The sequence below is a fragment of the Heterocephalus glaber genome, unplaced genomic scaffold (assembly GCF_053883595.1).
Source record: "Heterocephalus glaber isolate CG9 unplaced genomic scaffold, H.glaber_assembly_v1.0 deba00001531, whole genome shotgun sequence".
NCBI lineage: Eukaryota > Metazoa > Chordata > Mammalia > Rodentia > Bathyergidae > Heterocephalus > Heterocephalus glaber.
This window is the reverse complement of record NW_028258329.1, coordinates 23,462,955-23,482,066: the sequence shown is the minus strand read 5'-3', so window position 1 is coordinate 23,482,066 and position 19,112 is coordinate 23,462,955. Positions and strand designations below refer to the sequence as shown.

The 19,112-nt window shown below is 37.2% G+C and overlaps 1 protein-coding gene across 19 annotated transcripts in view; it reads left to right on the top strand.

The window, feature by feature from the left end:
- Nucleotides 1-5,708, top strand: part of Zfand6 (zinc finger AN1-type containing 6) — a 71,669-nt gene extending 65,961 nt beyond the window's left edge. For all 19 annotated transcript variants that reach the window (XM_004874816.3, XM_021252183.2, XM_004874820.2 and 16 more), the window contains 2 exons: nt 2,050-2,163; nt 4,802-5,708. In XM_004874816.3, the coding sequence (XP_004874873.1) occupies nt 2,050-2,163; nt 4,802-4,950 (263 nt within the window). In that variant the 3' untranslated portion in view covers nt 4,951-5,708. The remainder of the gene's footprint in view (nt 1-2,049; nt 2,164-4,801) is intronic.
- The last annotated feature ends 13,404 nt before the right edge of the window (nt 5,709-19,112 follow it).

The window sequence follows — 19,112 nt, the reverse complement described above, 5'->3', positions numbered from 1 at the left end:
TTATTGAAAATAAAAATTAAAGATTTTGTGTGTCTGTATTCTGTGTCAAAGATCAAATATTTATATAACTAGAAGTTTCTGTTTTCTAGCTTCATTATGTCCTAGTGGAGTAATCACACTGTAGTTCTTCATTAGTGCATATTTACTTGTTTGTGATGTTTTACCTGGTGTTATATTTTATTAAGATATAATGTTTTAACATAAGCAAGTCAGAATCCACTACAGTAAGTCCTGTACAAATGAGTTCTGTTCCAGGAGAACGTTCTTGAGTTGGACTGGTTCGTAAGTCTGACCAAACGAGGCTTCTACACCTTTGACACAGATACACAGTGTATATTTCTTTGAGCTTCCTAGTCGTCCCCTTCACATCACTGCTTTTTCTCTTGCTTCCGGACATCCCGGGCTCTGACTGAGCTGTGTCCTACTGTACACTATTGCACTGTACAGTAAGCACATAGCACAACTGTGAGAATGTCCAGTGGACATGTGAGCTACTTCCATGATTTGTTCACATCCAGGAATGTTTGTAGCATGAGGTCCATTTGTATCTGAAAGTTCACAACTCAAATGTTTACTGTAAAGCAAATGTTTGAGCATTTACTTCATGAAGTTCATGGTAAGAGGTGCTGGAGATTTGAACAGAGACACCATCCTTGTCTTCAATGGATTTACAGTGTAGTTGGGGAAACAGAGCTCATAAATAAAGTAGATATGTAGCTCAGTTAATGTATTGAGTGGCCAGGGGCACCAAGATAGGCACCGGTAATAGGGATGAAGAGGATAGGTTTCTTCCCTCAGACAGAAGCCCATTGTTAATCAGGTTAATGAGGTGATGTTCAGCAGGCAGTTATACTAGTGTGAAAAGTGCTGTGGGGGGTGCAGGATAGGGTTTCTATGCCTGGTTAAGAGGAATTCACCGCATGGAAAGGACAGCTTCTCAAGGGCCCTGAAGGACCCTTGGACCTTATCCAGGGGTTATGGGAAGCCATCAAAGAATTTGAAACATTGGAGAGGACATCACCATATTTGCACTGTGGCAGATGCTGGGGTATAGAATGGGAAATGTGGATTGAAGAGGGGGCTTATGTGAAATGCCCGAGGGCATGTTGAGGGTTATCTGAATGAGAAGCAGAGAAGAAGCTAGGAAAGGGTATTTTATCTTGGCCTTTTAAGAGAACCTAGATTGAATGAGAAGAAAGGAGAGCCCTTTGGAATGTTTTATAGAGTGTACAGGGAGGGTGCAGTGCAGCACAGCACTGCAGGACTTCTTGGGAGGCCTAGATAGAGTGATGAATGGGAGAGGTTAAGAGCATGACCCATGGCAGGTCACTGGCTGTTTCAGAACAAGATGTCTCATCAATCGGACCCTGTTGTGGGCTCTCACCTGGTGACAGCACTCAGGGCTGGGATCATTAGTGACAGCGGTGGGCACCTTAGTTAGAATTTAGAAGTAGCAGTTTTTTTCTGAATCTTGATGTATGTGGTCTTGGTTTCAGTATGTACTGGTATCAGTTTAATATCTTAATTTTAATACTTTAAAGTTTCTTTGCATCAGTTATCTTTTTCCTAACATTTTAAATGTTTTTATGTGAAACATTTTGAGAACTTTGTTCTCAGAGAGATCTATATAATTCTGACTCTGATCAATATTAAGTTTGCATATGGCCATTTTCTTGCATATTCCATTAGAACACTCAAGTGGTGCTTGTGTGTCTTTTGGGTCAAGTACATGATTATTAGAAAAATTAGAAAATACAGTTTAAACCTAAAGCAGAAAATCTATAATCTGTCTTCTAGTCATTATTAACATGTCAGTTACCTATTTTAGATTTTTCTGTATGTGTATACATACATCTACAAAACTTTAACCAAAAAGGGGTCATCTTATAAACAACTTTGTAATTTACAAACATCTGTTCATGCTAATAAATAAATTCCTCACTTACCCTGTGAACAATAGCTTGGTAGGGTGGGGTGAAGGGACAGTCACCACCCAGTCTCAAAATCTTACTGAAGAATTAAACTTTATCACCTTCCTGTTTTTGTCAGCTTCAGTGTCAGACACAGCACAGCAACCGTCTGAAGAGCAAAGCAAGTCCCTTGAAAAACCAAAACAGAAAAAGAACCGCTGTCTCATGTGCAGAAAGAAAGTGGGGCTCACTGGTAAGGGCCTCTATCGTGTGGCATGAAATTGTGTTTTAAAATGTGTGGTTATTACTGATTTCAATTACCTTGTTTCTGTTCTCTGAGAATTATTGTTGGATACACTTCAGCGTCTGATTTTTTTCCCTAGTACTGGGAATTGAACCCATAGTCCTCACACTGAGCTGTATCCTGGCCTTTTATTTTACTGAGATAGGGTCTTGCTAAATTGCATAGGATGGGCTTGAACTTGCAGTCCTCCTGCCTCAGCTTCCCAGACTTGTGGGATTACAGATGTGTGCCACCGCATTGACTGATCTTTCTTTCTTTTTAAATTTTGAGACAGGATCTTGCTAAATTGTCCAGGCTGACCTTGAACTTGGGATTTCCTGGCTTAGCCCCTAATAGCTGGGATTAAAGGCATGTGGCATCATGCCCAGTTTATAGATTTTCTTAAATAAAAATAGCTTTAATTACATGCCTAAAAGTGAAATGAATCACTTTTCTTAAAAAATTTTTTTTTTCTTTTTGGTACTGGGGATCGAACTCAGAACCTTGTGCTTGCAAGGCAGATGCAGTGCCACTGAGCTAAATCCCCGGCCCTTTAAAAAATTTATTTCAGCTTGATTTTGAAAATATTAGACAAGTAGGGTCAGTGTGCCAAAGATATAAAGCACCAGGTTAGCTGTGAAGTACTTTCTGTATATAAAATAAGGTAAATCATAGGCTATGTAGATTCAGTGAGTTAAAACATGTAAGCAGTTAATCTGGTGCTATCTCACAGTAATCAGTATATGTTAGCTACTATAATGTAGCTGTCAGTATTGTTAAAAAAGGGAGAAAAATATGTTTGGAAGTATTGAGCAGAGAACTTACATTAAGTGCAGATTACTCTAGGAATTCAGGAACTGGAGTACTGTTATTAATTTATCTAAAAGAAGGGGACTAGGGCGGGGGATTTAGCTCAGTGGTTCTGGTGCCTGCTGTGCAAGCACCAAGTCCCGAGTTCGATTTCCGGTACCAAAAAAAAAGAACAACAAGGGGACTAGAGGCCTGGCAAGGAAAGTACACGAAGACAAGATATTTCACCTGGGTCTTGAATGAGGAAAACTTCACTTCCAACTGATAGAAATAGCTTTTCAGGCAGAAAGAGTAGCTTGAACCAAAGCTCTGAGAAATGGAAGAACAGGGCATATTCAGAGCCTGTGAATTGGTTAATGTAGCTGTAGCACAGAGTCTGTGAAGAACTGTGTTGCATACTGCAGGTTAGAGCTAAAATTAGAGGCTTGTCCTGGGCTTGACTAGTGGAGTAGGCTTGCACCAAGGTTTATTGTTTACTATGGCCAGGCAAGGGCTGAATACTTCACATAAAAGACTGGCTTATGAAAAAAAAAAAGTAGAAGAGTAGAGTAGAGAAAATTTTGAGTAAAATTTGTGCTTTGGGTTTCGGATTACTTCAGGCTAAGGAGTGGATTTGAGATAAAAGAGGAAAAGAAATCTGAGTCAAATACCAAGATGTTTTAAACTGGCTTATATGTTAGCAGTATATATGTAAAGAATACAAACGTAAACAACACTATTTATTTATCTATTTATTTATTTTTGTGGTGCTGGGAATCAAACTCCTGGACTTGCACATGCTAGGCAAGCACTCTGTCACTGAGCTATACCTTAGCCTGACATTTAAAAGTATACATATTTCATATCAAATAGAATCTTTGTAAATCTCATAACTCTCAGACTTTATGATTACAAGCCTTAGCAATTTTCCTGTCCAATCTGTCAGTCCAATCTACTGTTGTTTCATTTTTCTTTCATTATAGGAAGTGAAAAAATGTAAAGAAAATCAGGGTCATCTTTAAAATACTGATTCCTAAGCTACAGTTCCAAAAATTCCATCATAACATAAAACCTTAATTCAAGGGAGTACGACTGTGCATACCTGTTACATCTCTATTTTGGCTTTAATTCTTTGGCATTTCCCAAAAATTAAGTTGCATTTGTTGTGTGTTTACTGAAAGTTGAGCGCTTAGTACACTCTTTATTTAATCCTTCTAGTAACTTATTATTCCAGAATTAAAGTTGCAGGAACTGAGGCTCAGAGTGGTTAATTTGCCTACATTAGTGAATAGATTGAGATTTAAGGAACCTAATTCTAGATGTCATGCTCTTAAATCCTGTCCCAAAGTATAATCACATCTCCAGAGGTTAACAAAGAAAAGCTGATGAAGATAATGGGCTGTTTTTTGGGGGGCTTTTTTTGAAACTGTGCTTTTAACAGTTCTTTCAGAGGTTTTATTTGATCTTTCTTAATTAAATGTTGATAGCCTTCTGACAGTATGCTTAATTTTATAATGCAGTATTTTGCTTTTTAAAAATATTTCACATTTTCAATTTAGCAACCCATTTTTGATAAGTAATTGTGGCTACAAGAACCTTGATCTTAAGATTTGCTCTCATACAAATCTTGATTTGTAGATAGGAACAAGAAATGAAGTTCTGCTTGTGTACTTTGGAAATGTAGTTTGTGAAACTGTTTATTTGGAATAATTCTTTAGATTGCTGCCTTAATACATCAATGCTGTTTACTAATTGTGCCAAAGAACTTAGTATTTTTCCCTGCCACCCATCTCATATTTGTGTCTGAATCCCTTTTCAGGGTTTGAATGCCGCTGTGGAAATGTTTACTGTGGTGTACACCGTTACTCAGATGTGCACAATTGCTCTTACAATTACAAAGCTGATGCTGCTGAGAAAATCAGAAAAGAAAATCCAGTAGTTGTTGGTGAAAAGATACAGAAGATTTGAACTCCTGCTGGAATACAGAATTCTTTGACCATCTGCAAACTAAAGATTGACTTGAGGTTTTTTTTTTTCCTAGTCACTGGGAATGTAGAGCAATGTATCTTGCATAGACCTTTTAATCATGCATGTCATCAGAAGAATAGATTTTTGTTTTTGTTTTGAAAATGACTGAACATTTATTTCCATTGCAGTTTTGTGGCTGAAAAGACTTAAACTTTACAAGTATTATCCTTTCAAGATCATTTTAATTTTAGTTGAGTGCAGAGGGCTTTTATAACATGGAGAAATTTTGGAGGGCTGTGATTTTTCCAGTATTAAACATGCATGCGTTAATCTTGCAGTTTATTTTCTCATTGTGTATGTATATATAGCTTTTCTCTGCAGCACGATTTCTCTTTTGATAATGCCCTTTCAGGCACACCTAGTTATCAGTAAATGAATGTATCTTAATCATTATGGCTGCTTCTGTTTTTTCATTAACAAAGGTTATACATAAGTTAGCATATAGTTTCTTTCCACCCACTATTTATGTCTGAATCATTTGTCACAGGAGAGTATGTGCTGATGAGATTCTAAGTTGTTTTTTTTTTCTTTTCTTGAGCAAGGGAAGGAAGTGCTGTGTGCATTTCACTGCTGACTGCAGGTTTCTTTCAGATCCCGTTCACTGGTCTGTGTGTACAATATGAAGAATGATCTGAAGTAATTGTGCTGTATTTATGTTTATCCACCAGTCTTTGATTAAATAAAAAGGAAAGCCAGGATCTCCCTTGTGTTACTTTTTCTCTTATTCTTTCTTGTTATTTGATCTTTTTCTTCCCAGTACTGGAATTGAACCCAGGGCCTCACACATGACAAGCCAACAGTCTGCCACTGAGCTATATCCCCAGCCCTAATTCTATGTTTTAAAATTTCTGGTTTTCTGTCTTCTAATTTGATAAGAGTACTACTTGTCTCACATCTATTTATAACTAATTTTGTGATGATACAGTTTTATATTCCTGTGAGTTGAAGACCTCAGCATTTTTCAGAACCAAGAACAACTTTCTGTCACTTTGATGTCATATTTTCTAGACCTTGTCTGATTCTCTGCTCTGCACTCTGTCACACTGAATTAATATCTAATAGAAGCTTCTTTTTCTGGCAGGATTAAAGAAATTGAAAGGGCATAATTTGGAGAACAGTGCAAATGGAGAATTACAGAATAGAAAGACTCTCAAAAGTCTGTTTTTTTCTATAGTTCCAGACTTACATTACAAAATCCAAACATGGAATTTAAAAAAAAAATTTATTAGTACATATTTGCCCTACACAGTGCTCACGTTAATCATAGAAAATTTGTACCTATACATATCTTAATTGTTTTTTTCCCTCCCCTCCCTTCAACCCTTTGTTTTTATTTTTATTTTTTCCCTTCTCTTCTTTCTTTTAAATCCCTTTTCCCTTCTTCTCCTCTCCCCCCCTCCCTTGTTCCCTTTCCCATTTGAACATGTTCTTACTCCTGTTTCTCACACAAGAGAAACAATGCAATATTTAAACTTGTGTGTCTTATTTATTTCACTTAAAATTATGATCTTGAAGTGCATTCATTTTCTTACAAATGACTCAAGTTTATCCTTTATAGCAGATTAATGCTCCATTGTATATAAATACCACATTTTCTTTATCCATTCATCTATTAGTGGGCTTATGGACTGTTTCCAAAATTTAGCTATTATTAAATTGTGCTGCTATAAACATAGGTATACATATATCACTGTAGTATGATGCTTTTAACTCTTTTGGAAAGATGCCTAGGAGGGAAATAGCTGGATCAAATAGAACCTCTAGTTTTAAGATTTTTGAGGAATGTCCATATTGATTTCCATAGTGGTTGTACCAGTTTATAATCCCATCAACAATGGAAAAGGATTCCTTTTTCTCCAAAGCCTCACTAGCATTTGTAATCAGTTGTGATTTCTTGATGATAGCCATTTTTTCTGGAGTGAAATGGAATATCAGTGTTATTTTAATTTGTATTTCTTGAGTGACCAGTAATGTTGAAACATTTTTTCATATATTTATTTGCTGTTTCTACTTCATCCGAGAAATGTCTGTTCATTTCAGTTGCTCACTTTGGATTGGAGGTCTGATTTTTTTAGTTCTTTATATATTCTACATATAGTCCTTTAAGGAGTAGCTAGTAAAAATTTTTTCCCATTTTGTGAGTTGTCTCTTCACTCTGCTGATGGTTCTTCTGCTATGCAAAAAAGCTTTTTAATTTGATGTGATCCCAGTTGTTGATTCCTTGTAATATTTACTGTGCAATCAGGTTTTGTTCATAAAGTCTTTGCCTACACCTGTGTCTTCAAGAGTTTTGCCTGTACTGTCTTCCAGCAGATTAAATGTTTCCATTTTTATGTTTTGATCTTTGATCCATTTGATTTTAGTTTAGTGCATGGTGAAACATATGGGTCTAGGTTCAGTCTTTGGCATGTGGGAAGCCAGTTTTCCCAGCACCATTTATTAAAGAGGCTATCTCTTCCAGTGAAGGTGTCAAACATGAAATATTTCATAATATAAATGAAGGCAGTATTTTAAAATATCCATTTCTCAGTTTGAAATGATTTACTTACTACTTTACATGTCCTATTCATGTATATAAAGATGTTTAGTATTAAAATCTACAGATTTAATTGATCACCCTAACATTAAAATGAGAGTAAACCATTATGACCTTTGTAATAAATTCAGGTAATTCATAGAGTTAAATACCCATTCATGATTAACAGAGATTTTTCTAAATCAGGATTAGAAAGAAATTTCTTATGGATAGTTTCTCTGTAAAAAAGTCAACCAAACAGGTAAAAAATAAAAACCAAGCATCTACCAAAAAGAGGGAACTTAAGGAAAAAGGTTTCCTTTTAAGGTCAGAAACAAAGGACAGCTACCCCCACCCCCATAGTTGCTTATATTTGAAATTACATTGCAGGAAAAACAAGTCATAAAAAGAAGGGAGGAACACTCATTTGTATGCTACATGATTGTTTTTGTAGAAAACCCAAACAAATCTAGAGAAATTACTAGAAATAATAGGGTTAGGCCAGATATAACATTAATTTCAGAAGTCAGTTGCATTTCTTTATGCCAGTTTACTAGAAAACCAGATTACACCATTTTACAGTAGTATCAGTAGTACCAATCACCCTGGAAATTAACAATATATGTTGACCTCTTCAAGAAATAATTCTAAAAAGTTGCTAAATAATATCTCAAGTGCACATTTTCATTGATAGGCAATATATATCATAAAGATGTCATTTTTCCCCAGATAGACCTATAAGTTCAAAGTAATTTCAGTCAGAATACCCCCACAAGATTTTTTCATGAAGCTTGTTTAGGTGATTCTAACGTAAATAAGGAAAGGACTAGGATATTAACAAAAAAGCAGGAGGTGGGGACTTGCCTTACAAGATGGCAGGATTCACCGTGAAGTTATGTTACTTAAGAGAGCATGTTGTTAACCAGACATGGTGGTACATGCCTATAATCCTAGCTGAGGCAGGAGGATCCAAAGTTGGAGGCTAGCCTGGGCAACTTAGTGAGATACTGTCTCATAATATAAAAATAATAAAGGCTGGGAATGTGGCTCAGTGGCAGGGCTCAGTAGGTTCAATCCCCAGTACCCCCAAATAAAACCTAGCTTCTCAGGAAAGGACCAGGCAGGTTTCCAATGGAATAGACTACCCAGAGAAAGACTCAGATGGAATGAACTTCGGTGGTATGTTCTATCAGAGAAAGAGACTGTACAATAATTAGAGCCAGGACAATTATCTGTGTGGCATAATGTGAAAACCAATCCCTGTGTTATGGCATGGGAAAAGACGTTAAAGATTTAAATTAAAATAAAACTAAACCTCAGGGAAAGTAGAGATGACCACTTCTTAGACCAAGATAGAGGACTTTGTAACGTACGAAGCATTAACCGTAAAAGAATTAATGAATTTGTCTATTAAAATGAGAACGTTTTATTCACCAAAACATCTCTTTTTTTGGTTCCGGGGATCAAACTCGAGACCTTGCGCTTGCGAGGCAGGCGCCTGAACCCCGGAGCTCAATCCCCAGCCCCTCACCAAAACATCTTAAAATGGTTTTCTTCAAAGAATGAGTAAAGACAAATTGCATAGTGAGAAAAGTTAGAATGCAAATAAAAACCACAATGAAACACCATTTTATATCCATTCAACTAGCAAAAATGTTAAAGCCTGGCAATATCTTGTTGGAGGGTTTCCAAGTGATCTCTCGCTGGTGTTAGTGAGACATGGTTTCACCCTTAAGAAGGTTTGGTGTTACCTTTTTTTTTTTTTGGTACTGGGGATAGAACTCAGGACCTTGCACTTCCAAGGCAGGTGCAGCACCACTGAGCTAAATCCCCAGCCCCTGGTATTACCTTTTAAAGTTGAACTTTATTTTAAACTTAAAAGATTTTAATGTTAAAATCCAGAAATTTGGCCAGGGATTTAGCTTAGTGGTTCCGCTGCCTGCTTCACAAGCTCAAGGTCCCGAGTTCAATCCCCAGTACCAAAAAAAAAAAAAAAACAACCAGAAATTCTGTATTCTGTACCTCCAGTAAAAACCTGCACATAAACAGGAGACATGTACAATAAAGAATTTTCATAGCACTGTTTACAAAATCAGAAATCAAGAAATAAATTTAAGTCCTCAAGTGCATGAATAAAATGTGATATATCTTTATAATAGCCAGTTTGATGATCTGTAGTGACACAACAAACAGAAGTATGGGGAGCAAAGTAAGTCTTAGAAGTAGAGTTTGTTTTGCCTTGAGAAATTAAAAATTCTTCTATCAATTAAGGTCACATCTTACCTGTGTAACTTGCACAATATCTAACACAATTGAGGCCTTCAAAAACAATGGACCCCAAGAATTTATTGACTCAAGGAATGACTGCATGACTATTAATTAACAGTCATCTATTTCTACTTCCCTGCTTATTTCTAAATAAAATACTGAAGTGGGTATATATTTTAACTTTATATATTATATGTAATATATAATATTTATATTTTATATAATATATAGGCATATTTTTATTTTTAAAATTAATTTTATTGGTACTCTTTATATACATAATGATCACATTCATCATAGGGAATTTGTACCTGTACATGATATCTTGATTCTTCTTTTTCCCCATTCCCTTCCACTCCCTTCACCTGTTCTTCCCCTCACTTACAAAAGCTTTGTTTCCATTTTTTTCCTCCCTTTTTTCCTTTTCCTCTTCCCCCTCACTCCTCCCTTGTTTCCTTTCCTATTTGAACATTTTCTTCCTACTTCCTAATATCCACCATCCATTTTGGTCCTTATTTACACTTGCAGTTTCTCACACAAGAAAATGTGATATTTAAACATGTGTCTGATTTATTTAACTTAGAAATAGGGATATATATTTTTAAAAAGAGTGAGCTAAAAGTCTCAAAGTATACATGCTCCTCTGTAAAATGTTTGTAAAAGGGCAGGAGGTGTAGCTGAGTGTAGGGTACTTACCTAGCATGCACAAGGCTCTGCATTTAATCCCCTGCATTAGAGAAAGAGGAAGTTTGAAAATCCATTCCTAAGTCATAAATGAAATTTGCACATTGTCTAAAAGGATAGTAGCAAAACCTGGAACAATACCTTAGATGAGAGGAGGGGTGGCTGCCCTATGAGTCAGTGGTGCTATAAGGTCAAGGTCCAGCTTTTGGGGGTGGCAAGTTCAAGACAATAGACAACTACAGCACTGTCTATAAGCCAGTGCTGCAAGTGTCCTGAACCAAGAGGCATGACTAGTCTAGTTTTCTCTGCCTCAAGTCTAAAGTATTAAAAGGGGAAAGTTAATTATAAAGCTGTTTTCATGACCACATTTTGTAACTGGAGCTTTGCATAAAATAGTTGTTTTTGGTTTTTTGGTTTTTGGTTTTGGGTTTTGGTTTTTTGAGGTGGGTTCTCCCTTTGTAGTTCAGGCTGGCCCTGAACTCACTATGTAGCCCAGGCTGGCCTTGAACTCAGGATGATCCTCCTGCTTCAGCCTCCCGAGTGCTGGGATTACAAGCATGGACCACTATACCCAGCACATAAAATAGTTGTTGAATCAGCCGCATTTGGTATTTTTGTCACAAAAATCCATTCATACAGCTTTCCATCTTCACTAAAGCCATAAACCACAAATTCATATTTTATTTGTCCTATACTGACTTGTCTGGGCTTTTTCTACTCTAGTTTTTCTAGAATGCTAACTTGTATTACATAGTGCAGTTTTGAAATTATTCCTTCAAACATACATTCCAAAAGCCACATTTCTCATATGAAGACAGTTTATACTCAGCCACTAATGGATAGAATTCCCTTTTCACAGTTTCTAGAATATCTAAATAGGTATTGGAAATTTTAGAAAGGACTTGTAGTTCATTGTGATATATTTTCAGATGGGCTTCCTGGCCTTTGTTTTTACTTATTAATACATAAGCATCAAGGTTAATTCAGAGGGCCAGTAGAAGAGAAAGTGAGGATGTGCAGATGATTGATAGACGCTAACCATGGACCCTAGCAACATCTAGAAAGCTCTTGAAATCCATTAACATACCTTTAATACTAAAAAGTGGCTCTATCAGAAGTGAAAGCCATTACTGCTGATCCCAAGGACATTAAAAGATAGTAAAGGAATGTTAGGAGCAACTCTGCCCACAAATTCGATGACTTAGATAAAATGGATCAATACCTTGAAAACAAAATCCACTAGAACTCACAAGGAGAAATAATAGGATTGTATTTATAAGAAATTGAGTCAGTACCTTCCAGGAAAAAGAAAGGCCTGATGGGTTTTCTGGTGAATTTACCAAACATTTAAGAAAAAATTACATCAATTTTCTACAGTCTCTTTCAGAAGGTAGAAGCAGAGAATACTTTCTACCATTCTGTGAAGCCAGCATTATCCCAACACCAAAATCAGACAAGACATTAAAAGGTAATAGATCAATGTTTCTCATGAATATAAACACAAAAATCTGAACAAAATATTGGCAAACAATTTAACACTGCAATAAAAAGTTATATATGACAACTAAGCAGGATTTCTTCCAGATATGACAGGCTGGTTCTACATTTGAGTATCAATATAATATCAACAATCCAAAATATCACTATGATCATATTCATAGATGAAAAAACATTTGACAACAACAATAAATGTTTGAACTGAAGAGTATTTTGAGGGGGATTAATGGTAATGTTTCTTTTACTGTAAGAAGTTTTTTAAAAAATTTGTTGTATGTTTTATCACAGCTCATAGAATTACATCAAACTAAAAAGTTTCTGAACAGCAAAAGAATCAATAGAAGGGACAACTATAAAGTAGAAGAAAACCATATATCTGATGAGGTATTAATATCCACAATATATAATGAACTTAATAGTAAGAAAAACAAAAATCTGATATAAATGGGCAAAATCTCTGAAAAGACATTTCTCAAAAGACACAAATGGCCAACCAGTATATGAATAAATACTCAACATCACTAATCATTAGAGAAATGAAGATTAATATGACAATGAGATATGTCACCCCTGTTAGAATGGTTGTTAACAAAAAGATAAAAGATAAGTATTGGAGAGGATGTAAAGAAAAAGAAACCCTTGTGTATGGTTGGTGAGGATAAAATTAGTACAGTCATTATGGAAAAACAGTAAAAAAATTAAAGTGCAACTAGCATGTGATCCAACAATACTACTACTGGGTGTTTATCCAAAGGAATTGAAATTGGTGTGTCAAAGAGACACCTGCATTCCTATCTTCACCATAGCACTATTCAAAATAGCCAAGATATGGAATCAACCCAAGTCTCCATCAATGGCTGAATGAAAAGAGAAAATATGGTATGAAAACACAATGGTATACTATTGTTTTATTTTTTTGTTTGTTTGGGCTTTTTTGGTACCGGGGATCGAACTTAGGTCCTTGCGTTTGCAAAGCAGGCGGCAGAACCACTGAGCTAAATCCCCAGCCCTGTTGTTTTATTTTTTTGAGACAGGGTCTCACTATGTAGTTCAGGGTGGTCTTGAACTCACTATGTAGTCCAGGCTGATCTTGAACTCACAGTGATCCTCCTGCCTCAGCTTCCTGAGCATTGGGATTATAGGCCTGCACCACTATGCCTGGTTTTGGAATATTATCTAGCCATAAAAAATCCAGTCTCTTGTGACAACATGAATGAACCTGGAGGACATTAAAAGTGAAATAATATCAAAACAAAGACAAACACCATGTGATCTCACCATGTATGGAATCTAAAAAAGTGGAACTCAGAAGCAAAGAGGAGAAGGGCAATTACCAATGGCTGGAGCAGAGGATTGGGAAAATCTTGGTCAAAGGACATAAAATTTAAACTAGAAGGAATAATTTAACAAGCTAACTATATATAGTTAATAACAACATATTACTCGGTATTCTTGAAATTTGCAGGGTATGGTGGCTCACATCTGTAATCCTAGCACTCAGGGAGGCTGAGACTCCAGAGTCATAAGTTCCAAGTATCACCTAGGTAATTTAGCAAGACTCTGAAAGGGATAGGGATGTAGCTTAATAGTAGAGTGCACCAGTTTAGTTTCCCACTGCCACCAAAAAAAAGTTAAGATTTTAAACTGTGATGTTGATCTTGATTATCAACTTGATTGGACTGAGAGGCCTAAAGAGGTGACTGAATCATGAGGACACTAAACTTCAACAAGTGGTCTAATCCACTGATTTTATTAGCTCAATGGGTTTATTAGGAAGTGGCACCAAACTGGATGAAGAGGGTCTTTCTGACCCTGACTAATGAAGGTCCTTATTTTAGTCATAATGGAGATTAAAACCAAAGCACCAATTTATAGGAAAAGCTTTTTGAAAGATTAGCTGGTGGGCTGGGCTCTGGTTGGTCATGATCTCAATCCTGATGTCATAACTAGAATCCTTCTGGCTGAGGAGTGGTCTCATTTTCAGGTGATCTCCAACAAGTTGAACGTCCCTGAAAATCCCCCACCCTAGTGTCTTCAATCTTGAAGGGGGTGAGACTGTGTAAATTTAGGGCTAATCAGCTTTGTTTTGCCAACTTTTAGACATTCCCTAAATGATTAACATATCTATATAGAGAGCTGAGAAGAGATTTGACCCATGATTTACAGTAACGATAGATACAAAATGAAAGTCAAACTTTGTTCGGCTTTTAGTTACCTACTGGGTATCAGTCATGGTTCAGCAAAAATGGCTTTCAAGTCTGTGGCAGTCTTAGAAGAAAGCATAAATCATGTTTTTAATGAGCAGCAGGTAAGGGCCCAGGACTCTACCTGTCCCCATAGTGATCCCTGACTCTGCTATTGTTTTGTTTTGTTTTGTTTTTGTTTTTGGTACTGGGGATCGAACTCGGGACTTTCTGCTTGCGAGGCAGGTGGTGGAATCACTGAGCTAAATCCCTGGCCCGCGACTATGCTATTATTACTGGACAGCTGGGTCCTCACATGGTGAAGGCTCAGGTTACATTTACAGTAAAACCTTGGTTTGTGAGGATGATTCATTCCAGAAACATGCTTGTAATCCAAAGCTCTTGTAGATCAAAGCAAATTTCCCCATAAGAAATAATGGAAACTCAGATAATTTGTTCCACAACCCAAAACATTAATATAAAAATAATTACAATACTGTAAGATAATACAAAATAATAAATACAAAATATTTTAAAAGTAAGCAAATTAACCTGCACTTATCTTTGAAAACCTTTATGGCTGGTGTGAGGGAGACAAGAAAGGAGAGTTATTGTGTAGGATGACTTTCATTATCACCAAGGCAATCACCACTATCTATTGGCTTAATGGACTCTTTCTTTTCTTGCAACGTTAACTTTTAACTTTAACAAGGAACGTATCCAGTGACACTTGCTTTTGCTTCCTTTTGAGGATTTCCCAGAAATATGACATTGCATTGTCATTAAACAGATTCATTGCTTACACAGCTACAGCCTTATTTGGGTAGTGCTTTTTTACAAAACTTTGTACTGTTTCCCACATTTTACACATCTCCCTAATCTCACTTGAAGTGAGAGATTCCTCTGCCTTTTCTCCCCCTCTGAAGATGAGATCTCCTCCATAACCTCTTGCTATTGGGTGGTGATTACCCCAATCTCACAGTGAGACAGAGAACAATCAGCTCAGTTATGGTCATGTGATGTTTGATGTCACATACTACTCATACTACAAGACTTCATTTGTTCAGAAGTTCAAGTTTCTTAGAAATATTTTCTCATCTTTTTTTTTGGTACTGGGAATTGAACTCAGGACCTTGAGCTTGTGAGGCAGGCGGCAGCACCACTGAATATTTGCTTGTCTTGTGGAACAATTGCAGAACAACTTACTTGCAATCCAAGGTTTTACTGTATATGATTTACTGGATCTTTTTTTTTTTGGTACTGGGGATCGAACTCAGGACCTTGGGCTTACAAGGCAGGCACTGGAACCACTGAGCTAATTCCCTGGCCCTTAACTGGATCTTTTAAGGCATATTCTTTGCTTCCTCAAAAGTCATTGTTCTTATACAAATGAAATGGGCTAGATTGACCTACTCTAGAGAGAAAGAGGTCCTCCTTTACTTCTCATTTGGTTTGTTTTGAGACCTTGAGACCTTTTCCCAAGCCCTCACCCATGGGGTGAACTTTACATGGGCCCTAAACTTATTAGCACACTTAGAGATGTTATATTCTCCTGAGCTAAATTTTGAAACCACAAGCTTGTGTGGAGCTTATCTATAGCTATTGATGTCTTCTTTGCTTTTCAGGTAGCCTCCAGCTGCCTGTCTCCAGCCTGCTAATGACTAACTTTCTACCTAACATCATGACTGTCATTTTCCTCTCACTCTGCTTCCTGGCTGCCATAAGATGAGCAGGTTTCCTCCGTCACACCCTTCCACCATGGGGTTTTGCCTTGAAGCCAGCCAGTCCTGCACAGAAATATTTAAAACAGAGCAAAAGTAAAACTTTTCTCCTTTAAGTTGTGCATGTCAGAGGTTTGGTCACAGTGATGAAAAGCTGGCTAACACTTAAGTGTTCTCTTCACAAAAAAAAAAGAAAGAAAAGTGAGGTAATATATATTAATTAACTCAATTAGTCATTCTATAATGTATACATATTTTAAAGTAACATATTGTATATGATAAATAGTTACAAATTTTATTTGTCAGTTAAACATAAAAGAATCTGCCTCAGGCAGTTACTGAGATGAATCGAACACATCACAGTTGTAATCAAAATCCCCATGAAGGCAGGCAGAACAGAAAGTTCCCTCCCAGAATGTCTCGGGCTGATTGAGTCTTGGTTCCCCACTGCACTTAGATATTATACAGGTTAGTGCTGAGATGAGGAGGCGAGGAGGAACAGAATGGGGGGTTGCTGATGATTACGGAGAACTTTCTGTCCATCAGCATGCCAAGATTTTTTATAGGAGTTCCCTTATTTAACCTTTCTAACAACTTTATGAGGCAGGTATTGTTTTTATTATTTTGTTTATACAACACATGCAATTAAGATTTGGCAAGGTGCAGTGACTCAGCCAAACAGAAATATGTATGTTCGAGAGCCAGATTTCAAGCCTTTCCATTCATATTTAGGTTTGTTTCTCTTAACACATAGTCTCCTTGTTTAACATCCAGGAGGAAAAAAGCCACACGGTAAAGCTGTTAACCGAGAGGGAGAGGACATGGAGGGGGAGGAAATTTGTATGTATATAAAATTTACAAAGGTGGAGAAATCATGTACACACAAATAGAATTTTTAAAAGACCCAGGACCATAGGTTAGTGGGATTATGTACAGTATTTTTTCCATAAAATTCTTTTTTATGATTGTTGAAATGCACATGCCCAACACATTCCCTCCCACAAAAGGAGAACGAACTAAATACAGTGTACTTGCACATTACTTCAGATGCTGTTTTCCAAATTGAGTTTTGGTATTTTCAGAGACTATATATAATTAGTGGGTTGGCAAATGTTATTTTCAAACTACAAAATCCTACTCCACCTTCAGCCATTTCATTCCCTCCGCATATATTTGCTCCACCCTTTTTCCCACAAAGGTTTTTGGTTTTCTTTGCCTGTGAATTTTATCATCTAGGCCTTCATTAACTTGTGTCCAGAAAGTGCCTGGTCTGGTCCTAAGAAGAGAATGGAAGATGCTGAACTGCTGGTTGCAGGTATATCCCAGAGCCTGGCACAGAGGTGCATTGGCTGTTGATTCATTTCCTTTTATTCAATCATTTTATATCATTTAAATATTTAAAACCTGGTATGTTGACCCTCACCTGTAGTCCCAGCTACACAGAAGGCTGAGGTAGAAGCATCATTTGAGCCCAGGAGTTCAAATACCACCCTGGGTAACATAACAAGACCCTGTCTCCAAAAAAACCTTTAAAAAAAAAAATAGGTCCTGTTTTTATGGAGTACCTATTCTGTGTCAAGTGTTTCCCTATGTATTGACAAAATGCTCAGTAAGTAATGGCAGAGGGTGGGCCTGGTGCAAGGCAGGTATTTAATTCACTGCTGTTTATGAGTAGTGAGAATGAGGTGGGTCTCAGAATGCCATAGAACAGAGTTGAGACACTCTTTCCCGTGTTTGGAACCTATTGAGGAAGTCAGGCCACCTACCACTGCCACACTGACCTTCATTCCCTCCCTCAGGATATACTTAAAACACAGAAGTCTTCATCAGCAGACCCCCTCCTGGTGGGAGGTGAGAGCTGAGGGCTGTGGCCAGTTAAGAGTCCTTCCTGGGAATCACTGGTTAGTGCCCAGGCACAGAACCATCGCAGGGCCTGGGAAGGGGTGCACAGCTGCTCCACTGCATGCTACCTTCTACTCTTTTAACTCTATGAGCATCTGCCAGTACTCAGGCTATTTAATAAGAGTGTGCCTGAAGCATTCACACAACACACACATTCTCAGATATGTGGCCCATGTCCAGACTGGAACAATGTCACACAAATTTCTAGGACACAAGTGATTAGGCCATACCTGAGTCCACTCTCAGAGCCTGTCCTGGCCTCCTCTCTTCCATTGTTTTCTTCTACTTTTCCTTCTCTTCCTTTTTTTTACACAATCACAATCAATCCAGTGCTGGAATTGCAAGTTCTTCGGTACATACTTCACTGCTGACCTGGAGGTGATGGCAGAGGGAGAGAGGGAGAAATGTCTGGGAACTTGGGACCTGTATGCTTTGAAGAAGGAACAGGGGAGATAGGGCAAAGCATTGACAAGGAGCTGTATCTTACTTAAAGTCTTCTTTTATTCACTTCAATATGAAAGGAAATGGTTATTTTTATAAATAATGAGATGGTTCTGCAATCTTTAAAGTATTCTTTGAAATTAATTTCTAGGATTTGGGGCTAATTTAATTATTTTCATTCTGCTTATATGTTCATTAATTCATTAACTTTTGACTCACGTCATGAGAATGTTCAAAGCAAAGTGAAACTGTTTCCAATGCTGGTGTATATATCCATAGCTACCATGTACCCTATATATTTTGCAATGTCAAAGTTGCTTTTAAAAAAAATAATTGCTTTAGTGTTCTAAGAAATCTGCATTTATATTTTAAATTTATTTTCACTCAGTAATGACCACTACTTTTGGCTGTTCTTTTTTGTCGTATTCATGAAGAAAAACAAAACCCAGAAATAAAGGAATGGCTTATTTTCTGCTTGGCTATCCCTAATGGGAAAAAATTTAATCACTAACTCCTTGCCAGCAATCCCAGAACAGGTTTTACACTACCCCTGCTTGAGAAAGGAGAAAACAGATTAGTGAGTTTAATTTGCTGAGGTTAAAGGCTGGTTAACTCTTGTCAGGTGGCCCCCAAGCTGAGGCAGATTAGAGCCAGGCAAACTGGCTGGGAGAGTGGGCGTGACCTGTTAATTACAAAGTTCCAGGACACATGCCCAGAACGGTTCCCACAGCATGGCATGTGAAACCAATCAAGAGTGCTATCTTCAATTCTACTTGAAGCACTTTTTTTTTGTGGTACCAGGGATAGAACACAGGACCTAGTGTTTGCCAGGCAGGAGAGGGGCCACTGAGCTAAATCCCAGGCCCTGAAGCACGTTTTAGACAGGAAGGT